The 22,624-nt window shown below is 36.0% G+C and overlaps 1 protein-coding gene and 1 non-coding gene across 3 annotated transcripts; both read right to left on the bottom strand.

Annotated features, from left to right (window-relative positions):
- Nucleotides 1-220: 220 nt before the first annotated feature.
- TMEM167A (transmembrane protein 167A) lies at nt 221-22,551 on the bottom strand. Of its 2 annotated transcripts, none has more exons than XM_039479187.2 (4): nt 22,445-22,551; nt 9,928-10,037; nt 6,854-6,888; nt 221-540 (listed from the first exon to the last, which is right to left on the bottom strand). In XM_039479187.2, exons 1-4 carry the CDS (start codon nt 22,445-22,447, stop codon nt 470-472), a joined length of 219 nt encoding a protein of 72 aa, XP_039335121.1. In that variant the 5' UTR covers nt 22,448-22,551; the 3' UTR covers nt 221-469. The 2 variants fall into 2 exon arrangements, with proteins under 2 accessions (XP_039335121.1, XP_074240228.1); XM_074384127.1 differs by lacking the exon at nt 22,445-22,551 and adding an exon at nt 10,924-11,005.
- On the bottom strand, nt 9,138-9,272 carry LOC120365931 (small nucleolar RNA U109). Its single transcript, XR_005580752.1, has one exon. It is a non-coding gene; the product is annotated as a small nucleolar RNA U109 (small nucleolar RNA).
- Nucleotides 22,552-22,624: the final 73 nt, after the last annotated feature.

The raw sequence follows: 22,624 nt of genomic DNA, 5'->3' as shown, positions 1-22,624 counted from the left end.
TGCCCAGAGGAAAAGCAAGCACTATTTATATGAAAGCAATCCTTATCAACACAAATTGAGCCATTTTAATAAAAAAGCTAGTCCAAAAAAGGGTCTCATTCTATAAAAATTAAATCATTTCCAAATCACAGTGAAGGGAACATGAGTAATTAACCAATTTTGTTTTCTACTATGTGCCTTAGTGATACCTCACTAAAATTTGGTATCTGACACAAGAAAATGGCATTTGCAGAATGTTATATTGTAGTGACAGTACTGAGGTTGATTGTTACAGAGTGTTAAATGGTTACATCTTAATTATTTATGTAGAACATTGGTCCAATAACATAAAAACAGAGAACAGCATCTACAAATGTATATCATTTCAATGTTCGGAGATAAGAGTTAACCATCCTTTCCATTATTTTCTGCAATATGTCCTTGTTCACAATGAAATCTGATGGCAATTATATTCTAGCATTTTCCCCAGCTACTGGATGAAGAGGATGCTGAAGGCCATCACTATACAGCATACTGCAACATAAGGACTCTTCCGTTCACCTGTTGAAAAAAAGGAGATATTCATCTTGATTAACTGAGTGGCTAACCTGGCTATGATAAGGTTATTACTTACTACAAGGAAGGGATACATAAGAATCAAGATAACATTCTTCCCTAGAAGGCCCACACACTGGGGGTGGGGCAGGGACAAAATATAGATGCAACATAACAAACAAGTACAATACAGAAGGGGCTAAACTATTAATTTATCAATTTATTTCCCAGACTATCTTCACGTATTTAGAAAACCTCGAAAGCATCATTTCTTTGTCACTATGTAAACTCAGACACTAAAAAATACAATGTGGAATGTAGGACAGAGATCCAAGAGAAACAATCTCAATCAACTGAGGCCAAAGAAATATTGTTTATTTTTTTCTATAAAAAGAATAAAATTTCACCCCTTAAAAAGGAATTTGAAACAGAGTATTTTTCCTTACTGGTAGCAATTCATGACACTTAAAGGCACAGGAAAGGGGGAGCATTCATAAATGAAAATAGAGGATGGTCAATAAAACTGCACTTTAAAAATGAACAAATTAAAATGCTTAATGAAAAACATGTTAGAAAAACTATTTCTGAGATATATTTTGTATCAAATCTTTTACAGTATGCTTACTCTGGGTTAGAAAAGTAGAACTAAAACCAACCACTTCGGTATGAGTCAATTTTTCACATACATTTAAGGAATGCTTACATTTGGATGCTTTCCTTTGCATAAAGTAAATCTGAAGTTGGCTTGCGAATTGTTTTACAAATAGATAGAGATCATTTCATTGTGAATTAACTCAAACTCATTCTTTCTTGTTCCTTCAATAATTGCAAGGCTATACTAATTCATAAAGCACCTGACATTTAAATGCTGCTGTGAGGGCAGTGTAAGAAAGGAAAAAGAAGCTATTCTAGAAATAATCTTGGGTACGTGCCTGGCATCCTCTAGTAAAGATGGTTTATACTATCTTCACTTGTGCTTTACTATAATGTTTAAAGTCAACTCTTAATGAAACTCCTTATTCCACTTAGCAAGTTCAGCAAAATACCTCAAGAAAATGTTCTTCCTAACCATCCTGATTAACTAATTCTTTTTTTTTTTTTTTTTTGAGACGGAGTTTCGCTCTTGTTACCCAGGCTGGAGTGCAACGGCGGGATCTCGGCTCACCGCAACCTCCGCCTCCTGGGTTCAGGCAATTCTCGTGCCTCAGCCTCCCAAGTAGCTGGGATTACAGGCACGCACCACTATGCCCAGTTGATTTTTTGTATTTTTAGTAGAGACGGGGTTTCACCATGTTGACCAGGATGGTCTTGATCTCTTGACCTCATGATCCACCCGCCTCGGCCTCCCAAAGTGCTGGGATTACAGGCGTGAGCCACCGCGCTTGGCCAGATTAACTAAAATTCTTAAGGTCATTTTCATTTTTATATCTTCCCCACTGACCTTACACTGCTATGTTACTGAATTTACATATGTGTCTGCTTAATAATTTCCATAGAAAACATTATATACATACACAAAAAAATAAACTTTTGGGGTTTTTCTGAAAGTATTTGTTCTATCTGCCTTCCGGCTTAAAAAAAAAAATCTAGAAAGTAAAAGTGTTTTTAGAATACCATCACCTCAAATGAAAACAAAGAAATTAAAAAATATCTTGGATCACAATTTTTAAACAATGCTAATTCTCCTAGAGGAAAAAGCCCAAGTCACCAAACCAAACAAAAACAACCTCATTTGTACATAAATTTCAGAAAGACTTCATAAGCAATCCCGTCACTCTTACTAGGGCTATATACCCTCATTGTCTCATATAGTCTCATTAAATACTTAAAAGAAAAAATTAATACTGTCCTAAGTTTTCCATATGGTAAAAATTAATTTTTGAGGAAGTTCCCTTCTTCCTCATCCTTCAACTTAGAATGCTATAATTTACATACGGATTTCATTTTCCTGTTTTTAATTTTCTTAAAAGAGACTGCCATGTGGTAGAGCTAAACATCTTTGGTTGAACTTGAGTAAGAATGTTACTTTTTGTCTGGTCTTAGGTCTGCATAAGTGAATGTAAAACAGTTGCTGTAATGTGATGTGTAACATGATAAGATGATTTGGCTAGGTCTTTTCCCATTAAAACTGCATCCTTTCTTTGTGGATATATTCTGTGTCAAGATAAGAGAGATGCATATGCTTGAGAAAGCAGCATATCAGCACATTTTCTAAGTCACTTTGCCAAAATGAAAAGCTAATGCTTTCACATAATTGGCATAAATGAACATTTAAAATGAACCATTCAACCTATGGCATTCATATACTCAAGAGAGGAAAATGAAAATAAAAAGCAAAAAAAAAAAAAAAGATATTAGACACTATTTATAATTAGACATAAAAATAGATCATACTACAGGAAATCATTAAAAGATACAAACTACATACCTTAAACTCAGCGGTAGTCTTTTCAAGTAATAACTGAACAAAAGGGCTGTGTGGGCTGGCTACTAAATGGAACTGTATACACTTCTCTTATGACATAAGATGGATTTAAAATACTTTAATATTTTCTTTATGCATTAGCAACTTAATAAAACTGAGATGAAAACAATGCCTCTTAACTCCAGACCTGCTCTTCCATTATTTTCTCTCTTTGTATTCTACTTGAAGTATTCTTACCACTGTTTCTTGGCTGTATTCTTTTTCAGAGTAACTTTTCTCTGAAGCATGCAGTTTGGTGTGTGTGTATCTACATTTACCGCTAACTATCAGTATTACATTGAGGATGTGATTTTGTCACTCTCTTCTTGGTTCTTTTTAAAGTGCTTAAGATTTCTCCTATTATTTCAGGGTTTGCAGTTGTTCATAACTGAGTGCTGGATAAGTCTGCACCACAAATTTCTGTGAATCTAGACCAGCCTTCCTCAACTCCAGTACTATGGACATTGTGAACTTGATAATTCTGTTGTGATAGATTCCCTGTGCATCCTAGGATGCTTAGCAACATCCCTGACCTCTACCCACTATCTGTCCCTGAGTCCAGCTGTGACTATCAAAACGGTCTCTCTATTTTGTCAAATGTACTGGACTAGTAACGACTTATCGAGGCTGTATCATCTGTGAATTTACCTGTTTAAGGTAACGATACTTATTACAAAAGAAAGACTCTTACACCTATCACCATAAGGGAGAACACTGAGGAAGAATAGTTGAATACGATAAAATCACATTTATTTCTCTGGAAGATAAAGTCTGTTTCAATAGTCATTATATTAGAATGACAGCCTTGAAAGAAGTACTTTTCTATGAAGCCCTTTATGCTTATACTTCCATCATTTACCGTAACAAGAAACTGGAAAGGCCAAAGAATCTTATGATTTCATCATCACAGATTTAGAAAGGACTTCTGGATAATTCAGTACTATGCTTACAATTTCCATCATTAATGGGCCTTGCCTATCTTTAAAAGCTTAAGGGAAGAAAACCTGCTCTCAAAATTATTTCAATAGCTAACCACATATGACCCTTACATGTACTTTAAAGATTTTTTTTTTTTTTTTTTTTTTTTTTGAGACGGAGTTTCGCTCTTGTTACCCAGGCTGGAGTGCAATGGCACGATCTCGGCTCACTGCAACCTCCACCTCCTGGGTTCAGGCAATTCTCCTGCCTCAGCCTCCTGAGTAGCTGGGATTAATAGGCACGCGCCACCATGCCCAGCTAATTTTTTGTATTTTTAGTAGAGACGGGGTTTCACCATGTTGACCAGAATGGTCTCGATCTTTTGACCTCGTGATCCACCCACCTCGGCCTCCCAAAGTGCTGGGATTACAGGCTTGAGCCACCGCGCCCGGCCCAGTACTTTAAAGATTTTTAAGACTAGTATATTTGAAGATACTATAACCATCTTCAGATATATTGCATCAGTTCCCAGGTTTTCTTTCAAAAAATCTCTAAGTACAGACATATTTCATTTTATTGCACTTTGCAGATACTGCTCCTTTAAAAAAAAAACTGAAGGTTTATGGCAACCTTGCACTGACCAAGTCTACTGGTGACATTTTTTTTTGAAAATAGCACATGCTCAATTTGTGTCTCTGTGTCATATTTTGGTAATTCTCCCAACATTTCAAACCTTTTCATTATTACTGTATCTTTTATGGTGATCTGTGATCATTGATCTTTCATGGTACCATTGTAATTGCTGTGGGGTACCATAAACTGTGCATATATAAGATGGCAAAGTTATCTGATAAATGTTAAGAAACTACTACAGCAAGTTATGCAGAAACTAGCTAATTGATGAAAGTAGCTACACTAAACAACAGATTTCCATGTAGACAAAATAGCCTTCTACTGGAAAAAATGGCATCTCAGTTAGAGACGAGAAGTCAGTGCCTGGCCTCTGTGCTTCAAAGGACAGGCTGGTTCATGTTAGGGGCTAATGTAGCTGGTGACTTTAAGCTGAAGTCAATGCTCATTCACCTGCTGAAAATTCTACAGCTTTTAACAATTATGTTAAATCTGCTCTGCCTGTGCTCTAGAAATGGAACAATTAAGGCTGGATGCTGTAAACAGCATATCTGTTTACAGAATGGTTTACTGAATACTTCAGTGGAAGAAGTAACTGCAGATATGATGAAAAGAGCAAGAGAACTTCAATTAGAAGGGGAGCTTTAATATGTGACTGAATTACAATAATCTCATGATAAAATCAAAATAAATGAGTAACTGCTTCTTATGAACAAAGAAAATGATTTCTTGAGATGGACCATGCAATATCTCTGAGGTATACCTGCATTACAAATACTCAGTTTGTATTTTTCAATTTCATTAAGTTTGCTTCCTTTAGGGACATCTTCTAAATTTTCCATATCTCTGAGAAGTTTTAAACAAAAATAAAACACAATACTCAAAGGGAACACAGTTTATCTAATGGAGATATTCTTCAATTCTTCATGCTATTTAAAGGGATTAGTTTGGAGAATTTAGGCTGTCGTCGGACTGGCTAACCACACTAAATGTCAAACACAGAAAAAATATTTTTCATTATAAAAGTCTAATAGCTTTATGAAAGAAAAAAGTAGTTAGGCATAAATTCAATGTTAGAAGAAGAGTGCTAAAGGAAAACAGTTTTTCTTTGGTCATGCAAGTAATTCCAAAGAGTGCAGATAAGAAACATTCAATTTCAGTCCAAGTGGTATATGTACAAATGCTCTGGAGTTTTTTTTTTTTTTTTTTTAAATTAAAAAAGTTAAAAAAGGCTATAATTTATTATTCAAGAATACTGATGAATTACAGCAATAAAACACATTTTAATTCATTCACTTAATCATTTCAGAGTCTACTATGTGCTGGGCAGTGTTAAATGTTACATACACAGGACAACTGAATAGGAATATATTATTATCTACTAAAACAGGTATGATGCTACTAATCTTATCATTGAAAGCTGGAAGACAACTACACCTAGCTAAACTTTAATTGCTTCTTGGTCTTTTAGGTAAGATCAAGTGTAATACTTTAACCTGAGTCAAACAGTTCGGCTATGACCACACCGGTTCAACAGACGAAACAGTTAAATATTCCGTAACTTAATATAAGGTAATAAAGTGATTATGTTTAGATGGCTGCTCAGAAAGCCTTTCATTAGATGGGAATATATCCTAGTTATCAAAATGGTATACAATATATAGAACAGCATGCTCTATACCTCTATACTATCAATGTGTGCAGAAAACACATATATTTATTTCCCTCAATACCTGGAATGCACGGTATTTGATATCTAAATTAGAGACTTTGATATCTAAATTAGAGAGACTTTTCTATCACTATGTTAATGAAGTATCCATCAAATCTAGTTTTATTCTTTTTTTAAATTTTGAGACATAGTCTCACTCTGTTGACCTGGCTGGACTGCAGTGGTGCAATCTGGCTCACTGCAACCTCTGCTCCTGGGTTCAAGTGATTCTTCTGCCTTCGGCTCCTGAGTAGCTGGGATTACAGGTGTGCATGTCCAGCTAATTTTTGTGTTTTTAAAAGAGACAGGGTTTCATCATGTTGGCCAGGCTGGTCTCAAACTCCTGACCCCAGGTGATCTGTCCAGCTTGGCCTCCCAAAGTGCTGGGATTACAGTGTTAGCCACCATACCTGGCCCAAATCTAGTTTTAAATAGCATAAGGAAAACAGCTTGGTACAACTTAAAAACTTTTGCAAAAATGCAGAGAATTGGAAAGCCTGCCCGTTTAAAACTAACATTTGATTTGTGAGACTATAACATAAGTAAATTGGTCAACAATTTACAACTGAAGAAATGGAGGCAGATTAGACACTTACCAATTCGGGCACACTTCCAAAATATACCCAACAATCTGCATAGAATAAAAAAAGAAAAAAGTAGCCATTGATTACTCAGAAAGGTAAATCATTCTCTTGATATCATATAGAGAATTGTATATTAATATATTAACCTTTAACACTGGCTTCAAATTTGAAATCTGTTTGATGTTGATGCACCATTTATGTATGAAAGTAGGACACCATAGCCTATCAACCATCAATGTACAGAAACTGCTACGAACTGGAATATAAATAGTGTCATAGGTCGAACCCAGGGCAAATTAATGAGTGGCAAAAATTTGAATGAGAGCTTACTATTCAGTTAACTTAAAATACTTTGAAAAGCAGAAAATGTATACATCAATTTAAGCATCAATTTTGATAAAATGTTAAATGAACCTTTTTTGGTTGAATGTGACACCAAAAATATTTATACTAAAATATTTATACTAATTTCTTAAAGAATGTAGTTCTAAAGGTAAATAATCTATAATCACGAATTCCAATGATGGTATTTACTTATCTGTGTCATTTACTAAGAAGGCATTAAAAATGTGTCTATATTTTCAATATAAGTAAAAAATTTCCTAGTTTAGGGGACACTTTATGTAAATTCACTAAATATGACACTTAAAGCACATATTCTGGAAATAAGTATTAGAATGGAGACATTATATTTGTATGAATGAATATATTATGAATTACATATTATATGGAATTATCACTTATTTGGCATGTACAACAAATCATTTTTGAAAAAAAGACCAGTTGAGTTATCAATGAATAAAATATCTGAAAAAGTAACACTAAGGACATTACTTTGTTGGTCTGACAAAATAACAGAATTATAAATAGTGTTACATATGGTTGCAAATGAAGATAAATTAATATTATGTTACGTAAATTCGAATTATTAGCTCAACAAAATCAATAAATTCCAGAAAAACGTATAGTATATTTTTTTCTGGCCAAAAGAGATGGAGGGCTAGCGAATCATTGTATCTGAATGGATAAGACTGACAGAAAATTCTGGTTCAGTTCAGTTCTATATAAGTTCTTCCTCTGAAGTATAACTTCCTGACTTCAAAGCAAAAGGTCTCTTAGCATATCAACCATCACTGTATAGAAACTGCTATGAACTGGAATATATATAGTTTAGATTAAATGAAATAAGCAAAAACATGAGTTTATTTCAAAGTATGAACATTCTGACAGGCTAAAAAGTTTTATTTCTGTAGTAAAATTTTTTAGCCTGAAAATAAACTAAAGGCCAGACTATGCTTAAATTCAATCCTACTTACTGGTTGCATAACTGTGAGCAAGCTATTGTCTCTTTAACAACAGTACCCACCCTCAAAGGGTTATTATGAGGATGAAATGAGTGATTACACAGAAAGTCCTTAGAATGGTGACTTACACATACTGTGTTCATATATAGGCTAAAGGTACATGTGATGATAACTCTAGGTATCAAACTCCAGGTATCACTTAAAATTGGCTAACATTTCTTCATCAAACAATGGAATAGTCTAGGCATTTGCAAAGCCATGGTTCCTTGATTCTAGAACCCACTGATTAAAACATGCATTAATAACGTGAAGCTACTCTGGTTGAGGGAGTCAGATGAGGGATCTCAAACAGGACACCTGAAGAGTCTACATGGGAAACACAGAGCCACAGAACATAGTCTTAAACCACAAGATCACAAACTGAAGGTCTTTTAGGGTCTAATATTCTAGAAGTAAATATCATTAAGAAACTGGTACAAAAGGATTACAACACACACACACCCTGTTAGTTGATTTAAAAAATGTAATTATGTTGCTTATTCATTACGGCTAAATGCCCATAAATGTATTTGTTGATAATGCTATCAGGTCTATGAAACCAGGATAAAGACAATGTAGCAATCTTTTTTTTCTGCTGCTTAGTTCCATATTATTTGATGTAATAGCAAAAAAAGGGAAGTTATTTTAAACAGTGAAGTAATCGAGAAAATGTTTTATCCAATCTGCCTAGATATCTCTACCTAACCATGGTATATATTCTCACTATAATAAAAGTTTATTATGAGTCTCATAAAAACACGTAATTTTAGCAGAACGATAAGAGGCCTATACAAATTTCTTCTACACAAAATAATTCTTAGTTATAAATCAAAATAAAATGGTGCTTAACACATATATAAGCAGAAATAAAGGTTTTAAAAAAAGCTTTCAAAAAGTTGACTGTATTAGTACATATTTTAAAATGCAAAACTAGGCATGCTCTTTGTGGTCTTTTATGTAGGAGAAATATACTACCACTCAACCTTTACTTGAAGGTTGGCAGCCCTGAGAACTCCTCTGTTAATGTAGCATGTTATGAATATATTCCTGCTCCCAAAGGAATGAGGAGCAGACATTTCTACATGCAACCTAATTGCTTTGAAGAATTTACATAATAGCATAAGGAAAGTATTCTACTACTATGTAATTATTATTTAATGAGATAAACAGTTACATATTTTAGTAGATAGACATTATGCATTGCATTAGAATTCCAATCACCCATCAATAGGAGTGAGTGTTTAATAGAGTCTACCACATGCTTTAATTCTAAGTTAACAGGTACAGAAGAGAAAGATGAAATGAAACTGTCTACTTGGATAGAAAGACTTCACGCACAGCTAGGCAACAAATAATTTCAACAAATGGGTGAAGTACTGAAGAATAAATGCAACGAGACTTTAGCAAAAAGGTGGAATGAAGAGAAGACACTGTCTACAAAGAAAATGGTGTATTATCATAAAAAATGATGGACAACTAACATCTATATTCACCTTCAGTAGGTTAAATACCTCATGCTATTTTTTACTCAACACATTTCAGGTCACTTCCGAAATTTAACTTTTAATTTAATAAGATATAGTGAATATAAAATTTTTCAATTTTTAAAAGGGAGAAAATGAAAAAAAGTTATTACAAGACCAAATTACACAAGGAATTAAATTATCTAACAATTTATATGTTAATTTACATTCAACATCTCTAAGAATTAATTTGGGTGATTAGACATCATTAGTAACATACCCAGTTTTATTTCTGTCCAGGAGGCTGGGTGCCAAGGATCGAATATAAGCACAGGTACAAATAAGCAGCAAGATTACAGTCAATAGACTCTGAAAATTGAAAATGGCAGACTAAAAAGAAAAAAAAAGAAAGATTAATATCACAAGAAAAACTGCATTGGTAAAAAATGCCTGACAGTTCCACATTAAAATGATGCTTTTATTTCTTCAAGAAGGCAAGCAGAATGACAAGTCTGACAACACTTAAAACCAGAATCTTGAGGTCTTCTCCAGTCTTCAAGCTCTGACAATAGCTGGTTTTATGACCTCAGTGAAGTTACTAGCTTTTCTAAGTCTTTGGCTGGGTGGAGGATGGGGAGACACACTTAAATGCTGACTGAAGTCTCATTTAATTCTGAGTTGTTTCTAGGATAAACATGCCTTAAATTTAAGCTATCATTTTCCACAAGTTGAAAAATATAAGGCTAATAGACTTTGGAAAAAGAAGCACCTGCTCTTTCACTGTTGGTTTTTTAAAAGTTATTCATTACAGACTGAACATCCCTAATCCAAAATGCAAAATGTTCGAAAATCAGAATTTTTGAGTGCCAAAATAATGCTCAAAGGAAATGTTCATTGGAGCATTTTGGATTTCTGATTAGAGATGTTCAATGAGTAAGTATAATCCAATTATTCCAAAATCCACAAAAAATCTGAAATCCAAAACACTCTAGTTCCAAGCATTTTGGATAAAAGATACTTAGCTTGTATTTAATAGTACCACTCTTATTCCAAAAGTTAAAATTTAACACAAGAATCCTAAGAAATGTTAAGTTTCATAAGTTTCCACAGTCAAACAAAATCATAGATTTCCAGTTAAAGTAAATGGAGGTGGACTTATTCTATTCAAAATTCAGCTGAAGCATCACCTTTTAAAGAAGGTGTCCTTGAATCCAGTTACTTCCTTTCTCTTATTTTATGTAGAACTCTCTTTTCTATTCTCATCGCAAACTGATACCTTTATTATAATATTCATCTCTGAAGGATGGACATTGTGTATTCAGGTTATCAGATTCTGACTCTCCAGCACCAACCATGTGCTTGTCTCACAGCAGAAGCCCAAAAAGAGACAGTTGAAAAAATAAAATTAAGAGAGTACAAGAATATTACTGTATATATAACAATGAATAACATTTTCATCATATACCAGTAGATAAAATATGTCAATCTCACACAACTGCCAGCAGTATGCTTGTTTACTAAACTTAGAGGCACTTCCTAAAAAACAAACAAACAAAAAAAGAAAGCGTAAGAGTTATAACAAAACTTAGTTACATAAAATTGATACTTGTGGCTGAGTGCTTACTTGAAAAGCCCTAAAGAATTTGGTGAAAAACAATTATAGAGGTAAAGGAAACTGAGTAAGGTGGCTGGGTACATAATTAAAATATATACTTCAATAGCCTTCATAATCACATTATTCAGAAGAAAGACAATGGAAAAAGACAGCATCCAGAACAAACAGCTAAAGTATCTAGAAATAAGCTTCACAAGAAATGTGCAACATAGGCATCAAAGAAAAAAACTGAGAAAATCTTAACATAGATAGAACATAAAAGTAGAAGAGACCGTTGCTGTGGTTTAGATATGGTTTTTGTTTTTGTGTCCAAAGCTGAGGTAGAGATTTGATCCCCAGTATGGTACTGTTGGGACTTGGGGCCTAGTGGGAGGTGTTTGGGTTGGGACGCATAGATCTCCCATGAATGTCACGGTGCTGTTCTCCAGTTAGTGAGATCTCGCTCTCACTAGAATGGATTTGTTTTCCAGGAAATAAATTCTTTCCAGAGAGAGTAGTTGTTATAAAGCCATGATGCTCCTCCCTCCTTTTCACCAGGTCTGTTTCCCCTTTGACCTTCTTAGCCATGTTGTGATGAATCCTAAAAGCCCTCCCCAGAAGGAGGGCCAAGCCCTAACATCTTAGCCTGCACAACTGTGAGCTAAATTAACCTTTTTTCATAATCGATTACCTAATTTCAGTTTTTTTAAATAGCAACATAACATGGATTAAGAAAACTGCTAAACCAGGTTTTTATATTGGAAGGCAACATTGTAAAGACAACCTATAAATTTAAAGTGAACCCAATCCAACAAGTTACCCATTTTTTTTTTTTTTCTGAGGCAGAGTCTCGCTCCGTTGCCCAGGCTGGAGTGCAGTGGTGCGATCTTAGCTCACTGCAACTTCCACCTCCTGGGTTCAAGTGATTCTCCTACCTCAGCCTCCTGAGTAGCTGGGATTACAGGCACATGCCACAACGCCCAGCTAATTTTTGTATTTTTAGTAGAGACAGAGTTTCACCTTGTTGGACAGGCTGGTCTCAAACTCCTGACCTCGTGATCTGCCCATCTCGGCCTCCCAAACTGCTGTGATTACAGGCATGAGCCACTGCTCCTGGCCCTAATAAATTATGTTTTAAACAGGCAATGAATTCTGAAGTTCATGTGGAAAAAATAAAGCAAGAATAGCCAGGAAAACCTTAAAGAAACAACTAAAAACTGTTCCAATGTCCTTTATAATCTGTCATGTTTTTATGATAAATATGTGCAAACTACTGAAAAAATTAAAAAATACATACATTATTACAGTGGCCAGGTTTGGTGGCTCACGCCTGTAATCTCAGCACTTTGGGAGGCCAAGGTGGGCAGATCATGAGGTCAAGAGATTGAGATCATTCTGGCCAACATGGTGAAACCCCGTTTCTACTAAAAAAGTACAAAAATTAGCTGGGCGTGGTGGTACACACCTGTAGTCCCAGCTACTCGGGAGGCTGAGGCAGGAGAATTGCTTGAAACTGGGAGGCGGAGGTTGCAGTGAGCCAAGATCGCGCCACTGCACTCCAGCCTGGCACCTGGTGACAGAGCGAGACTGTCTAAAAAAAAAAAAAAATATATATATATATACACACACACACACACACCAACACACACACACATTATTTACCAATATTCTCAATGACAAAAAGTGCTCATGTACAATGTTAAGCAGTAGGCAAAAGGGGATCAAAGATTTCACAGACAGCACATCTTAAGGTATGCAAACCTTTATGCAAAGAAGGTAGGAAAATGCTGATTATCTCTGGATGGTTTTTTTGGGGAGATGGGGGACAGAATCTTGCTCTGTTGCCCAAGCTGGAGTGCAGTTGTGTGATCTTGGCTTATTGCAACTTCCGCCTCTTGGGTTCAAGCGAGTCTCCTGCCTCAGTCTCCCCAGTAGCTGGAATTAAATTTATGTGCCACCACACTTGGCTAATTTTTGTATCTTTTTTTTTTTTTTTTTTTTTTTTTTTAGTAGAGATGGGGTTTTGCTGCATTGGCCAGGCTGGTCTCGAACATCTGATTCTTAAGTGATCTGCCCACCTCAGCCTCCCAAAGTGCTGGGATTAAAGGCATAAGCCACCGTGCCGGCCATCTCTGAATAGTTTTTAATATAATTCTCAATTTTTTGGATTTCTCAAATTGTCTAAGTGCTTTAATGATCTGAAAAAGACAAAAATGATTTGTTATTATCAGTTTAATATTAGTTTTTCTATACATTTTTAAATGGATATAACAAAGATAAAACTTAATATAGCTTTGGTTTTAAACTTAAACCTGTGAAAGCCAGTGATAAACATTTTATAACATATATCAACTGATTAGCTAATGATCAATTCTAGATAAAAAGCACAGTATCTCAATGTTTATCTTTCAAAGGTCATATTTTGAACATGTATATGAATATATTAGTAAAGAATACTGGATAATGACCTCATAGAAAATAAAGATTTCCTCCCAGCCAACATAACTGTGTATTTAGTATCCACTTTGGAAAATGAGGCACTGGGGATTTAAAAAAAGGCACATGTGGCTGGGTGCGGTGGCTCACACCCGTAATCCCAGCACTTTGGGAGGCTGAGGTAGGCAGATTGCCTGAGATCAGAAGTTCAAGACCAGCCTGCGCAACACAGTGAAACTCATCTCTACTAAAATACAAAAAATTAGCAGTGTGGCTGTGTGTGCCTGTAGTCCTAGCTACTCAGGAGGCTGAGGCAGGAAAATTGCAAGAAACCGAGAGGCAGAGGTTGCAGGGAGCCGAGATTATACCACTATACTCCATTCTGGGTGACAGAGTGAGACTCTGTGTCAAAACAAAAACAAAAACAAAGGCAGACAGTATGATTCCTTCCCTGCAGGAGTTTATGGCTAACAATAATAATTACTGATATTCACTGAGTACTTGTTTTATGTTATCCTCATGTATCTGGGATAGATGTTATTATGTGTATTTTATACATGAGACTGAGGCACATAGCAGTTATAATCAAGTTAAAACAGAACATGTACTTTAAAAAGTAAATAGCAACTCATTGTGGAATGTGGAAGTGAGCTATGTAGACAAAAGAAGTCATTTTCATAAGAAAAAGTCAGGAAGAGCTTCATGGAGAAAGCAGGAAGGGTCAAATCTTGAAAGGACACCATTTAGATGGGCAGACAGCAGGCTCCAGAAGAGTAAAAAACGTGGCAAAACGTCCCACAGAAAAAGTCATTAGCATGTTCAGGAAATAGTGAGAAACTTACTTTAAGCAAAAAGGTTCCTACAGTAAAATGGTTGGAAAAGAAATCTGCAAAGTAGGTTTATCATCTGCCTAGTGCAGTACATAAATTCATGACTTTGTAATGTGTTCTCTTTCCTTCTCCAAATGCCTTTTTAAAGAAACATGCTTAAATGATACAACGTCCAGGATAGGTTTGTAAATAATCCAGTGCGTGTGTGGTGGGAGAGGGGTAGGGTTGGCGATAAAATGCTGAGAATATGAGAGCTCATTATAGACTTCTACCTTTTTATGTTTGAATGTTTTCATAATAGAAGATAAAAAGGCACTTAAAAACATGCCTATTATTAAAGAAGTAGAGTGTGTATATACGTTTATGTGCAAAACCATTTACAAATGAAAACCATTTACAAGCATGAAATATATGATATATACAACTTCGTTCTGGGGGTTTATGGACTCTAAAATTTAAAACAAATAATCTTAGGTGGTAAGTCTTCTAGATGTACCCAGACTCTGGTCAAAAGTATGTTTCTAACTTACGGACATTAGCCTGCCACCTATAGCATTCCTCTTAATGTTTAGCATCTGTTGTCTGGTGATACAAAATTTTAGTCTGAGGGTTAAAGGAAACAGATGTTCCTCTTCAGTGAAAAAATGATGGCAATTTTCAATCGAAAAATGTCATTAAAAGGGAAGGGAGGAAGCTAAGAAAAATGTAAGCATATTTAATTACAAAATAGAGGAAAAGATGATAAAAAGGTTAAATTCATTTACCTTGTTTAGTTTTTTTCAGAGCCTTTTAGTCATGAAACCTTTTTCAAGGTACTCTGTTAAGTTTTGCACATGCTATCTGTTCTTGCCTGCTTGGAGAACTGACTCATTTGTCCAACCTCAATTCAAGATTCACCTCCTCATGTCTTCCCTTGTCTCCACTCTCCATACCAAGCAGAGTCAGGATTTTTGTATGTATATAATACATACACACAATATGTATGTGATAGCACACATCATACTGTACTGTGATTGTCTTCTCTATTCTATTTAGGTTTTTATCAATTCCTTGTGACTATTAAAATAGTACACAGGGAAGTCACTGAAAAATGTCAAATGAATAGAAGCTTGAATACAATTGGCAATAATGAACATTTTAACAAATCCAACAGCATAATTGGACTCCAAAATAAAAATGCACATTCAAAATCCAGTGTAGATCAGATTGCTGAATACAATATGTTGTTAACTCTTCATGAGAAACCTCCATTTACAGCTTTGCATTTATGTTTACTTCTCAATAGTATTTTGGAAAATCAAGTAGAAAGATGCAAATTTCCTTATATTTATGTTAAGGACCTAGGATGCAGGGTAAAGACCTGAATTCAGATGTTCTATTAAGTAGCAAGGAGCAAGCCTTGAAGGTGCTTGCACACTGGAGAGTGTGTGTTCTTCTGATTTCTTTTAATTCTTAAGATACACACTTTCAAAAGATCTCTAAGACTGAGTAGGCAGGTTACCTTGATCATTACTCTGAGAGCTATGTCATTCTTCTAAAATATGCCAATGGAGGTCCCCAAACGATTTGTCTTCAAGGGCTCTTTTATTAATCCTCTGCACTGTAGACTTACCTGACCACTCACAGTCAAAGAGATCTTTTGATATGCTTCAAACAACTAGTGTTATTGCACTGAGTTAAGTTATTCAAACTGGAAGAACTTTATTTCACCATCACTACAGGAGAGGCAATAATTAATCAATGAATAGATGGAGGTTGGTCAATGTAAAGCTACGTGTTCCAGACATAGAATTACTCACAATGTTGACAAGCCTCTAAAAAACATTCTATTCTCAAGTCTATTTGAAAAGTTAGAAATATTTTTTCAGATTCTTTTTATCATTTTATCTATTAAGGTACAATTTCTCATATTCAGAGTCACTTCTGAACACTAAAACTATATTCATTAAGTCTGATTATGAGTAAGAATTCAATATAAGAGATTTTTTAAAAAGACGAATAAAATACTTTTAAGTCTAAGAGCTCAAGGTATTTATTTACAAAACTTTCAAATAAGAAATCTTAAAAAGAAGCGACTCAAAACATTAGGAATAGAAGAGGAAAAAAGGAATTATCCAAGCAATATAAAAGTGCAAAAAGAAAAAAACATGAGAAAAGCAGAAGAAATGTACACATCAATATGCCAAACATGCTGTGCCTAGAGTGTCCAATGACTGGTTCCTAAGCATATTTAATCTGCAGAAAGGAGTGACTAAACCTACAGTATTTTCATTAGTCTTGGGTCACTTGGACACTATGCAGCTTATTTATTTTTAGGAATACCAAACAAATTGTTTAACAAAGTTGTTGATTAAGGGCCTTATTTATATATAACACTGTGCTGGAGTTTCAAATGTTGACTGTTTCCTATAAGGGAAATAAATTTTTAGTGACATATTAATTCCTCCAGCTTTATTGAAGTACACTTTAAAACAAGAATTGAATATGAAAGACAACATTCTGAACTCCAAAACAGTAACAATTTTACTTGTATTAATACTTACTTCTTTTACATGAAATTAGTTTATCCCTTCTTTGTGGATAGAAGGGAAGACAGAAATGACACTCCTGACTTAACTGTGATAAAATTATTCAGCACTAGAAAAGTGGGTCAGCATTTATCATTTACAAAATCTAGGTCAGGTCAGCATTTTCCAACTAGTCTCTTAAAATGGAAAACATGAAAATGCAAGGATGTTCGCCTGCATATGAATGCACAAACACACATATATCTAATTTGCCCAAAATAAGTGACCAGAATTCTTTGAAAATATTTTCACTAATACATAAAAATTATCAACATTTTCTTCTGGCATTATCAGCATATAAAATTTAAACTTTGTTGTTTATCATGTGGTAGGGTGACATTGTACCAAATAGACAAGTAACCTCAGTTTAATTAGAGAGCAAGAAATCAGGCTTGATTAATATTTAGACACAAACCCATCACCCATCTCTTCTCAGCACCAGTGGCTGCTAAATACTTGGGTTAAAGAAGTAATCCATGTATATAAATTTGACCTTAGATGAATCAACAACATCTCTACTTGTCAGTTTCATTTCATTTGTAAAATGAGGGGGATGGATTAAATAACCATTTGTTCTCACCAGTCCTATTTCAAAAATGTACAGAGACATTTTCTATTTAATACTTTCCACTTAAGAACTTTCATGGATATGATGAGTAAAACTACAGTACAGAGTAGCAGCACCTGAACTCTGTTTTCCACTGGCAACACTGATTTTGTAGTTATTTTCATCTCATTATTATAGTACCTACAATTAATTTGCTATGTTTGTGCTACTTCATATTGGAGCTATTTTATATACACCTCAGAGCTAAAGATAAAGCAAAAGGTGTCAAGAGTTATTAAGAGAAGGCATACACAAAACAATGAATGACAGAGTAAAAAAAAATAGAATTAATGCTTCATATATGTCTTTGATAAAGATTGGACCAGAGAAAGCGTTCTGAAGGACAAAGAGCAAAGCCTGCTGTAGAGAAAAGTACTTTGACCTTGCAATCAAGAAAATACAAAGACTGATAAAATGTCCTATTATATGGTATGAAAATCTAACTGCTTATTAGTACCACCTGGAGCTTAAAAAGCCATCACTGCCCAGAAATTTGGATTGAACTGGTCTAGGCATCCGTAGTTTCCTAAAACTCCCTGAATTTTTTTTTTTTCTTTTTTTGAGATGGAGTTTAACTCCGTTGCCCAGGCTGGAGTGCAGTGCCATGATCTTGACTCACTGCAACCTCTACCTTCTGGTTCAAGCGATTAGTCTGCTTCAGCCTCCCAAACAGCTGGGACTAAAGGCACATGCCACCATGCCCAGCTATTTTTTTTTTTTTTTTGTATTTTTAGTAAAACGGGGTTTCACCATGCTGGTCAGGCTGGTCTTGAATGCCTGCCTCAGCCGCCTGGAAGTTTTTATTTGCAATCAGTATTAAAAACTTTGTTAGAGAAGATCAGTACCCACATCAGATTCCTATCTGTCTAATGCAGTGGTTATCAAAGTGTAGTTCATGGAACCCTTTCATAGGTTCATGAGGTGGGAACTATTTTTATAATACTAAGATACTTGCTTTTCAACTGTGATGCCGTTTTCATGCATCACATTTTCATGGGTGATGCAAAAGTAATACTAGCAACAGAATTATTGTCTAAACTGCTACTGCCTCACCCACTCCGGACATATAAACTTTGCTTTTCTTCTTAAAATTTTTGTGCAATTAATGGTATTGTTGCATAGTAGAAAGGGCACAGTATTTGGTGACAAATCTGTTCAGTTTAAATCTTAACTTTGTTATTTATAAGCAGCATAATCTTGGGCAAGACACTTAGCACTCTGCAGCCGTTTCTTCATATGAAATATATGGCCAATAAGTCTTTAATAAAACCTTGTATGTGAAACACCTGTCAGAGTAGGTGCTTAACCAATATAGTAAGCCCTCACTTAAGGTCATCCATAGGTCCTTGGAAAATGCAACTGTAAGCCAAAAGATGGGTAACAAAACCAATTTTACTATAGGTGAATTGATATAAACAAGAGTTAAGTTCTGATGGCATATTTCTGGTCACAAAAACATCACCAAACTTCCAAATAAATATCAAAACACTTCTGATATTAAACTCTGAAATAAATGTGAGTTATACATTTACTTAAGAAAGATTAATAAAAACAAGTACGATAACTGGCTATTCACCCACCATTTCAGTTCAGTGTTGAAGGTGCCAAGAGCCATCCCAGTAGCTTGGAGTATGCAAGGTCATTCCAGTGCAGAGCACTCAAACTGGGAGAGTGTAGACACCTCAACAAACCTAATGTATATATCTTTCGGATGGCGGGGTGGAGGGAACTGGAGTTCCCAGAGAAAATCCAGTAAGACATGAGAAGAACAGACAAGAAGACAACGTGCAAAGTTCACACAGGAACTGGGAATGGAGTTTCTTCCTCATAAATGTTATCAAAGATCTGCTGTATTTCTTTCCTGCCCAATAAATCATCCAAGCTGGAGCTGTGCTTCATCACCCTTCACTAAGTACCTTCAAAATCATTTTCATAGTTTTCCTTTCCTTTCAACCCAACTGCTCATCAGAGTTGAGACATTCAATCATCGTATAACTGAATTACTGTACTTGTTTTCAAGCTGGTCTCCCAGAGTCTAATCTTTCTCCATTTAAATATACTCTCTCCACGTTGTTAGCAGTTGGTTTTCTAAAATGCACACCTTTTATTTCACTGCTCCAAAGCCTTTATCAAGTAAGCAATTAAATATCATCAAAATACAGTCTTTGGCATGGCACAAAGCTCTTCCAAATCTGGCCCCAATCTTTCTAGCCTCACATATCACCAGTCTACTACACTTTTTATTCCTGCCACATTGAGACTTCATGCAACTATTGAACTTCATGCCTTTTGTTTCCGTAACTGCCATTTTCTTCCTCTATGGGACAGGGACTGCTGTCCCACCTCTAGCGAATGACTTCTTCCCAAATACTCAATCTTTAAAATGCAGGTGAGAGAATTACTTTCTTTCTTTGGGACATCTCCCAAGCAGTTCCCAGCCAATACTATCCCTTCCACTGTGTTTAATTATTTTCTACATATCTTCTGCTTTGAGGGAAAATATTTCACACCTATTCTCTGAGATTCAGTTTAATTATGAAATGTGAGCAGTCATTCCTACTTTGCAGAGTTTGTGAAAATCACTTAGCACCACAAGAAGACATGAAAGTAAACTCCCTTACAGTTAACCAAGTAAAGGATGGGAAGTAGGAATGATTCTAACCCTGTTTGGCTCAGTCTAAACCCATGCTCTTTCCACTACATGCTACATCATAGCAGACAATAGATGGAATTTACTTATTTAATAATCTCCCGCACTGGACTGTGAAATCCTTGAAGACACGGAGCATGTTTGTGTCTCCAGACTCTTAATGGAACACTAACTATAGTTAGCACTGTGAATGTAGATTAAAAGACTTAGTCTCTAGGAACTCTGCCTAGAGAGGGAGAAATGTTGGCAACAGCCCTCCGGTTGGGCTTGTTATTGCTGTTTTCTGTGAAAAGGGTTATGCTAGAGGGATACTGGAGGCATACATTAGGGACTAGGAATATCCCTATAGATACTTAAAGAGAGTAGAAGAAAATAGAAGGGGTCAAGGGAGGCTTTTTGGAAAGAGATGAGACATGAGAGGAATACTGAAGGATGCTACCCCTTACGCAGGAACAAGGCATTCTGAAATTCTTTAAAAGTATGAATTCACAAGAGCTACAATTACTGTTCATGCTGATAGTTGTAAATTATTACTGCTGATAAACATTTTGTCCTTGAAAGCCTTTTTATAAAGATTCTTTACAATACAGTAATCCAGGTTTATTAAGTCATTACCATTGGGTTACCTCACAAATAAACCAAGTTTAGGTGCAAACTCAAAGATACTGAGACACTAATCCATTTCTTAAACTGCTAAGTTAGCCTTCTTGAAACCTCACTTCATAGCTCTGCCAACAGCAATGTACTTCTGACATCCCAAGCTCACAGGAATTAAAACCACCTGGCAGTTGTTTCTGTTTTCTACCTATATCTGATTTATATATACATATGTATAAAGAACAAATCACTAAGACTTATTTTATCCTCAGTTATGTTGTGTTTCTATCAGCAGGAACGTTTCTGGCACTAAGTTTGAGTCCTGGCTTTACAATCCACTAGGTGTGTGATCCGAGGCAAGTCAGTCTCTTCGTGTTTCACTGTTTTCACTTGTAAACATCTACTTAGAAGCTGTTGTGAACTTGATATTTCCATGCTTATAAACTGATTTTTTGAACGGAGCCTGGAACATAGGACATGCTAATAAGAGAAAGTATTTGCTCCTTTTGGAAAAAGTATCACAAGGTAGTTTATATACTTCTGATCTTAAGCACAGTATATGCATCTTGTTTTTAGCTAGTCGATGTGACAGTGAGATGATAAAAAGTTATCTTTGACTTGCACTACGAGTAAAATAATTCAACTTCGTGTTCCAGAAAGATGTAAAAGAATTAAGAATGACAGTCTTCCTAGACTCAACTGCCGTTTTCTCCATCAGGTGGTAAACTCATCCAGAGAAGAGACTGACTTACTATTATATGGGATTCTGCAGCAACTTCTGTGAACCATAGGCTCATCATTTTTCACACGGAGACTCAAGCTTTTTGGAGTCACAGTTGTTTTTGAGTCTACTTGCAGCCATGCATCTTTTGCCCAGAAATATACACAACATTTGGCACATGGACTTGGAGGTAAAACAGGAGCCTGAGGCTACACATCACTCCAGTAAGTATATTAAGCTCTTAGAAAAGCAATCCACCTTTGCAGAGAAGTCTTAAACCTAAAGCTTGTAAAGTAGCACCTTCAAAGTGGAGAGAAAGACGTGGGAGAGGCCCTGAGGGGCTACTGACTGAACAGATGAAAATGAAGATACGGAGGTGGGTGCCAAAGGAACCTCTCCCTCAAAATCAAACAGTAACACCAGAGTCAGGCACCGAGGGCGAGATAAGGAGATGCAAGAAAACAAGCGGAAACTCGAGAAGCTCTAATGCCTCTAAGGATCGATGACCACGGAAAATCTACGTAGCCAACCAGTTATGACACACCAAGGCATTTTTTTTTTTCTAAACAAAGTAGGAAAGCTGCCTTTGCTTGAGGGACGAGCTCCGCGACCCAGGAGTCTTCCTTGGACAGTCCATCCCGACTCTCTCTGGTTGGTCGGGCAGTGACCGCGTGGCTCCACAGCCTCTCAGCCCCGGGCCCACACACCACGGGCTGCCGCACAACCTCTAGCCCTAGACCAGATCCACAACCCCGTCCTGAAGCTCACCCGCGACCCAGCAGCCCCACTTCTTACCATAGCGAGGCCGGCGGTGCCGCAGCCACATCACCCTTCCGGGCTCCAGGCGGAAGAGGTTGCACGCTCCGTCTGCCCTTCTAGCCCTCTCCAGCCCTCCGGTTGGGCTTGTCATGGCACCTCCTCCCAGGCCGCGCGATTAGGGAGCTAGGATAGGCTCCTCTCCACCGGAAAAGGCGG

This window comes from Saimiri boliviensis, chromosome 1, assembly GCF_048565385.1.
Source record: "Saimiri boliviensis isolate mSaiBol1 chromosome 1, mSaiBol1.pri, whole genome shotgun sequence".
NCBI lineage: Eukaryota > Metazoa > Chordata > Mammalia > Primates > Cebidae > Saimiri > Saimiri boliviensis.
Note: the sequence above shows the minus strand (reverse complement) of the source record. Positions and strands in the feature narration are given on the sequence as shown.